Source organism: Tigriopus californicus, chromosome 6 (genome assembly GCF_007210705.1).
Source record: "Tigriopus californicus strain San Diego chromosome 6, Tcal_SD_v2.1, whole genome shotgun sequence".
Classification (NCBI taxonomy): domain Eukaryota; kingdom Metazoa; phylum Arthropoda; class Copepoda; order Harpacticoida; family Harpacticidae; genus Tigriopus; species Tigriopus californicus.
This window is the reverse complement of record NC_081445.1, coordinates 4,312,297-4,319,406: the sequence shown is the minus strand read 5'-3', so window position 1 is coordinate 4,319,406 and position 7,110 is coordinate 4,312,297. Positions and strand designations below refer to the sequence as shown.

Below are 7,110 nucleotides of genomic sequence, written 5' to 3'. Positions count from 1 at the left end.
AGCAAGTTTCTAAGTTTGATTGTCCGCACCAGACGAAGCAGAGGGCGCTTCCCCGTCAATGAAAAAAACCATCACAATTCCACCCGCCTAATTTTTTTGGCGTGGGTCCATACATCCATTGCTAACAACTGATGTTTCCCATAACCATTCGCCCACAACAAAAGCGCGCTCGCTAGCCATATTCTGTCTGATTAGGAAAATAGACGCCAATGGTTGATAGATAAGAGGCGTCAGCAATGACTCCATGTGATTGATATATCTTCTCTTTTCCTCGACCACCGCGTGCGTGGGATACTCTGCAACGCCCGTTGAAGCGGATCCATCTCTGAGCACGCTGACCTGCGCACAGCTTGCACGCTCACAGTGAATGCTCTGAGATCTACCACAAACTTGCTCAGACTGAAAACAACACTTCAACCCGAATAACAAACTCATTCAAACGTCTTTACCAAACGAAGGTAAGTGCACCATAGTTTGCTCATTTTAGTTATATTACAAATCAGAACCTTCACAATTATAGTCAAAACAACAGCATCCCCATTCTATTTTTTAAATGCAGCTCAAAAGATGTAACTTTCTGCTCTGAACAAATTAGTGTTGTGAAACGGTTGGTGTCCATAGAAAAATGGACAATTGGTATGGAATGAAATACTAAACCTATGTAGCATCTCAATGCTCTGTTGGCACTGCCTCTTTGTGGGTCGCGTAAAGGATCCCTCACAATTAATGCTCTCAATCATTGCCTTGTATTCAATATTGAGTGCTTAAAACCTGCTCAGATTTTGGAATAGATTTAGAATGCAGCATTGACGTTTTTCTTCATGCCTGAATTTTAGAGTCCTTTGGTTTTGTTCTCCGCCGTTGAAAAACATGAAACTAAAAGCAGGTCCTGTAGTTTACAGATGTATGAGCAAATTAAAAGTGAAATAAAACTGCATAGTTGGTTGCTGCATAGCTGCTGTTGTTGTGGTAGTGATGATTAAAGGTTGGAAAATTAATTCGCTTTGCATTTCTAGTTACTTACTCCCCCTGGGAGAATGCTGAGTAAATGAAAAAGGTATTGGGGGTAAGATAAATGAATCAGGCGACCAATTGTTCTTTTTCCGGTAGCAACAAGTATTACGGGGCATTTGTGGGAAAGGGGGGTTTGGGTGGGTAAATATGTTAAACATTGCTAGATATTAAGTTGGAAGAACAGGTAGGTGGTTTTTGAAAATGAAGCAGGGAGAGGTAAGCGAGTAGAGAAGCGGTTTTTGAAAATGGACCGGAGAGAGTAAATGCTGGAAGAAAAGCTGGAAGAGTAAATGGCAAGAGAAGCAACAATACATACTCAATGTGCAACGAGAGACTGTACATAGAATACAACCTGTTTGAAGAGTCGAGGAATTTGAGGTGGAGATTTTTGACCCATGGTTAATTGACGCTAATTGGAAGCAAGCTAGATTGCGTTCAACCCAGCACAATTCCTCACGAGTAGAGATCGGATTTGAAAGCGATTTGCACGTTGAGCAGAGGGTTACAATGAGTAATAGGTTTGCCTCAGTGTGGATGGTCTGAACTATCCAAAGAAGAAAACCAATTGAGAAAAACCCTTTTGAATTGGTGCTCTACGTGCAAATCAACTTCAAGCCCGTATTTTAGCTGATCACAAGCCCTCTCCGCTTAAATTTCGGTTTCGGTAAACCTAACAAAGAATAGACATAGAAATGTAAGAGAGAAAATCAATATCTTAAGAGTTTCGGTTGTTCTTTTGCTTGAAAGATGGAACTTATCTTTTTCAAATATCTGCGTTATTTATAGGATTCTTCATTTTTGAGTTAGTTGCCTTTCATTCCTTGGCAAAGCAACTCATTTATGAAATACAAGTCACATCTATTTTCGACTTGAGCTCGAAGAATTTTTGGAGTTCCATTAACCCCCTTCCGACCAAATATTTCGGTTACTGTCGGGTGTTCATGTTCTTTTGATGATGATCACGATATTTGGAGAGACAAAATCTGACATAGTTCACCAACAAACCTGAATTTGAAGGTATCTCATGTTGTTCCACATTTCAAAAAGGGATATCGATCGTTCTCCATGAACTTTAGGCCGACTTACCGCACTTCGAATACTGCGAAGGTGCTTGAGAAGACCACGAAAACGTTCACATTTGGAGACTTTCTTAAAGTCCGACAAGAGTCAATCCTCTTCATCAACACGAGTTTCGAGCGCATTGTATTACGGTTACCCAATTGATGGAGCATGTGCGGTATGTACAGCAGAACTGGTCGTTGAGAGACCAAATAGTCCCGCGTCAGTCGAAGTAGTCTTTCTCGACTTTGCCAAGGCTTTTGCCAAAGTAAATCAAGGCAGATCGCCTTTTAGTAAACAGGATCCCTGGGATAGGCATCCAAGACAAGGTTTTCAATTGTGTATAAAGATTTAATCGTGATAGGAAGCCATTTGGTTAAGGTTGAGGAATCCGTCAAGAAATTACCGACATAATGCCAAGCGTCGTGTTCCTCAGGGATCAATGTTAGGTCCTCTCCATCACACAATCTTCATTGCTTCACTTCAAAAGCCAGCAGCTATGTCGTAATTCATTCCTAATTATTCTTATACTTCCTTTCTTACTTATTCCTATGCTAAAAATGGAACATGAGTTCGTGTTAGGATTGGTCAAGATTCCAATAGTCTGGAAGGGGCTGAGATCAAATGTACTCTGGGGTTCCTTGTTGTAACGCCATGCAATAGCCACTCAACAACCGTTGGGTCGACGGCATTGAACACTCCCCTCAAAGGTAATGGAGGACAATCCAAAGGTTTCACCCATAAAGCCTTGAATGCTAATGGAAAGCTCCTGCATTCTATTATTAGTTGGGCATACCCAGGTGTTCATCGTTGAAAGTACCCGATCCCCTAAGTCAGACTTGGACCAGGTTTTCACCCAAATTCTAGATCAACCGTATATTCAAGGGCCAGCCAAATCCGCCCATTCTTATTGGCTGGTTGATCAAGCATTTCAATATGGATTTAGAAATGAATGATGAAATTTTCCACCCTTATTTGCTTGCCATTACAATCCCAATAGTGTTGGTGGTTGAGAAGTGCAGAACAAAAAAGAAACTGTTCTCAATTTCAGCCTCAATAAGAGACTAACAATATCGTCACCCAAGAGAATGTGTTCACTCTTTTCAAGAGTTTTCTTCAAGGTTTTCAAGTTATTGCAATGTTTGAGCATAACCCATTCTCATATTTCAGGGACCTTGATACATCCACCATGGCCGACCACACCCTTGATGAGCTGAATGAACATGGGCTAACAGGCGAAAACAGCACCAATTTGAACGGAGCCTTCACAGTCAAGAAGATAGAAGATCTCCTACCCATTCCACAGGGTTTGCCTAATCCCAAGTTCCCCTCCAAAACCGAGTGTAGCTCAACACCCTCGGCCTTGGAGGTCGAGCTTCAAATGCTTGAACCGATTTGGTTTGAGGCCGTGTGTCGGGAAAACAAAGGGGCCACGGTTGAGCAAATCCAAATTCTGGTGGATATCAAGCTTCAACAAGTGCGACAATTGATCCCTGCGCGTTGGATGGCCGAGAAGACATTCAAATCCCATTGCCAAATGTTGGAGCAAATCCACGATAGTCTCGCTCAAGTTCTGACCACCCTGCAATCCAATGAAATCGTTTACAGCTCGGCCAGAATTGAGGAGTATCAAGCCCAACGAGCCATCCAGGATTGGTCCACTTCGAGGCAACCCGATTTTGAGGCCAGCTATCAAGAGGCCTCTCGAGCTTGGTACAAACCCGGCAACGACCCGCTCACCACCCCCTTTACTTGTATTCGAGACAAGTTTGGCAGTTTGATTGCCCGTTATGAGTACGAGAGATCGATCCGACCTGCTTTAGGTGGTGGCGATGTTGGCAGTGGCGGCTCTCCGAATAACAGTGAACCCACCCCTTCGTGCCCAACCTCGTGCCCTGTGACAATGAAACAATTCAATGTGAGCACAAGGATCGATCGTTTTGAAGGCGATCTCAAAGATCCCAATGTGATGGCTATTTTTACTCGTTGGAAGAGCCAGTGGGAGGCTCTCGTTGAAGAGATGAAGACTCTTCCTGGTTTTGATACGGTCTTGCTCTTCGACAAGTTGCAACAAGTGTTGTCTCCATTGGCCTTAAAATCAGTGTTTCATCATCCTCCTGCTTCTCCACACTCCTACGAAGCTGCCATGAAGGATCTTTGCAATAAATTCGAGGACCCAATGGCCGTGGTCACCCTCTTCATGATTCGAGGTCTCACCCGACGGAGTTCGTCATTGAAGCAATTGCAATACGTCAAGGAGTCCTTTAATTGGCTTCAAAACGTCAAGAGCACGTTTCAACTCGAGAATGTGGACGTTTTCAGCTTTGCCCTCAATAGCACCTTTGTCAAGGCCTTGTCCCGGGATATGATTGCCAAATGGGAGCAATACAAGATTCAGGTGAAGCGTGACTATCGATTGAAGTGCGAGGCTGCCAAGAACAGTGGAGACCCGCTCCCGGAATGGAAATGTGGCATGGTCGAGAATTACGACCAATTCAAGGCCTGGCTTCGTCTTCAGAGTGCCCAGCTCAAGCAATCCACGTCTCGGAAAAGGCCATCCTCCCCTTCCATGACCGAGACCCAACCTCCAATGAAGAAGCGATTGAATGAATCAAGTTGCTTTATTTGCGACCCCGTCAGTCCAAGTCACCGTGTGAGTGCATGCCGTAGAGCACTGTCCATGCCCCTTAAAGTGTGGAAGAAGGTCTGTCAAAATCGCTCCTTTTGCTTTAAGTGTGCCGACTTTCTATAGGATGGCCACCAATGTGACGTGAAGTGCCGTCAGTGTCTTGGCAAGCGGGATAAGATTGATCACCATATTGTCATGTGTCCCTTGAACAAATCCAGAAGTGCTCCCTTGGAGAAGCATCGAGTTGGTCGTCAACCATTTTTCAAGAAGAACGACGGATCAACAATGTCAACAAAGTGTTGATCTAGTCTCTGCAAGGACTGTGGGGTCGGTCACCTGTGGGAAATGGGGATGGGAACTGACGGGCCCCAAGAGGAATAAGAGACGAGACCGGACTCCGGATGAGCTGATTCGGGATCAATTTTGCGATGTGAATGCGATGAAATGCAAATCAAAGCCACAACCTTTCCTACATATGTACATGTATGTAGCAGAAACGATAAATGAAGAAATTGGAAGCATGCATGGAATGAGCTCTTTTTGATTAAGCGTTGAATTAAATCCAAGCTATTTCTTGCCTGATAGTGGTGGAAGGGACAAGAATCCTACTCTCCGTCCAAGTAAATTGCAAAATTGCATCTCATATACACTTCCATCTCGAAGCCCCAAGCAATGGATTGGGAGGAGGGGGGTGAATGGAACTGTTTGCTCTTTTGAGATTCTTCCATTTGTGTTACATGCATGCTTTATCCCCTGAGACGCAGCTTCTCTCATCTATTATGGCGGAATCAATGGAGGTCGGACAATGGGGACGCGTAATCGATCCACGGGAGCGGTGCCACAAAGTTCAGTAGTCGATTGGGGTTCTAACCACTACTGCTAAACCAATGACGAGCGTTTATTCTTACTTCTCGATGACTCTACGTAAAACAGGAGTTTATTTACTGGCCATATCGTTTTACATAAGCTCCACCAATGGCGCGATGTAGCGCTCATATCCACAGGCCTGTGAGCGCCAGTGAATGCATAAGTTGACATCCGGTTATTACAACGGGATCATTGTTGAAGATGGACATCTGTTGCGACTTAATTGTTTTTGTCGCATCTTGTTGGTGCGTGACCATATCACGCCATCTTCGTCCAGTTACATAATACCATGAATTGGGTGGCAATTCATATAATGGAGTACACTGTAAGTCTACATGACTTAGATTGGTTTTGGCGTCGTCGATTCCACTACACTATGTAACAAATAGACTAGCGACAATGGGTCATTCAGTTGAAGCTACTCTTTTCCGCAAACGGAATTGATCCCTCCCCTATCCAAGATCTAAGAGTAAACATGTACTTTCAGTAAGTGAGTTTCTCGACGAGATTTTTCAACATTTTTACCCCTGCCTCGGCGTGACCATTTGCCTGCGGATGAAAACGCTGAAGTCATCTCGCTGAAGGTTGATGCTTGTCTTCCACCCAAAATCTGGTAAACTCTGATGATGACAACTGAGGTCCATCCACTATCCGTTCGGATCCATACAAGTATTGCAAATTAGAAAGCATTCGCTTGAACGACACTATAAATTCAGGGGAAATCTGTGCCTCGCCGTAAGGATCCTGAATAGGCCATCCGGAAAACCGATCCACACAAGCAAGGAAGAATCGGCCGCCAGATACTTTAGTTACCAATTTGATACTTGTTTCCTATTGAAATGTGAGTTGAATCTTAATGAATCTTCACTAGTGTGCTAAGATATTTTTACCGGTTAAAATTTACCATTCCATTACCTACATCTTTCTCCCCGGCACAGACTTCTGTTCCCAATCTTATCTCCTCAAAATATTATGATGCAATGCATTTTTAAAAACTATGCCAAGATTAAATGCCAAGGCTCATTATTGAAAAAAGTTGACAAGAAATCTTCAAATGTTACGCATTAGGACTGCTTGAGTAAAAAAAAGAAAACTTCATTTCTTTCGAGAAGAATGGTCTGGATGGGGTAAACCATCTAAAATTTTAGTAAAAGTAATTGTAACGAGTAACGCCATTACAGTCATCAGGGCATTCGTTTCTTGTAAGGTCAGAAGGTGCCATTCGGACAAATTTCCTATTTCTCCACGTAACTCTTCCAGATGGAAATCTGATGTAATATCTTCGGCCGTCCGGTGACCCAACCACTCAACCAAATCGATCCCATCGTTTGGCTGAATCAAAACGGAGAATTCTGCGGGAATAGAATTAAGCGTAGTGGTACTACAATCAAAATAGAATTTTCTTTTTTCATTGGATTTGAGGCCACGTCAGTCAGCCACATCACCCGAAATTTGCCATTCAGAGGCAGAAGCTCGCCAGTGGGTGGGAACGTGTGAACCTAAAGGATGGCCGAAAAATCTTTGAGCAGGGAAGAGCCCAT

General features: G+C 43.6%; 1 protein-coding gene across 1 annotated transcript; it reads left to right on the top strand.

Annotated features, from left to right (window-relative positions):
- Positions 1-434: 434 nt before the first annotated feature.
- On the top strand, positions 435-5,225 carry LOC131882392 (uncharacterized). The gene is made up of 2 exons (XM_059229521.1): positions 435-458; positions 3,244-5,225. Exon 2 carries the CDS (start codon positions 3,263-3,265, stop codon positions 4,823-4,825), a length of 1,563 nt encoding a protein of 520 aa, XP_059085504.1. The 5' UTR covers positions 435-458; positions 3,244-3,262; the 3' UTR covers positions 4,826-5,225.
- Positions 5,226-7,110: the final 1,885 nt, after the last annotated feature.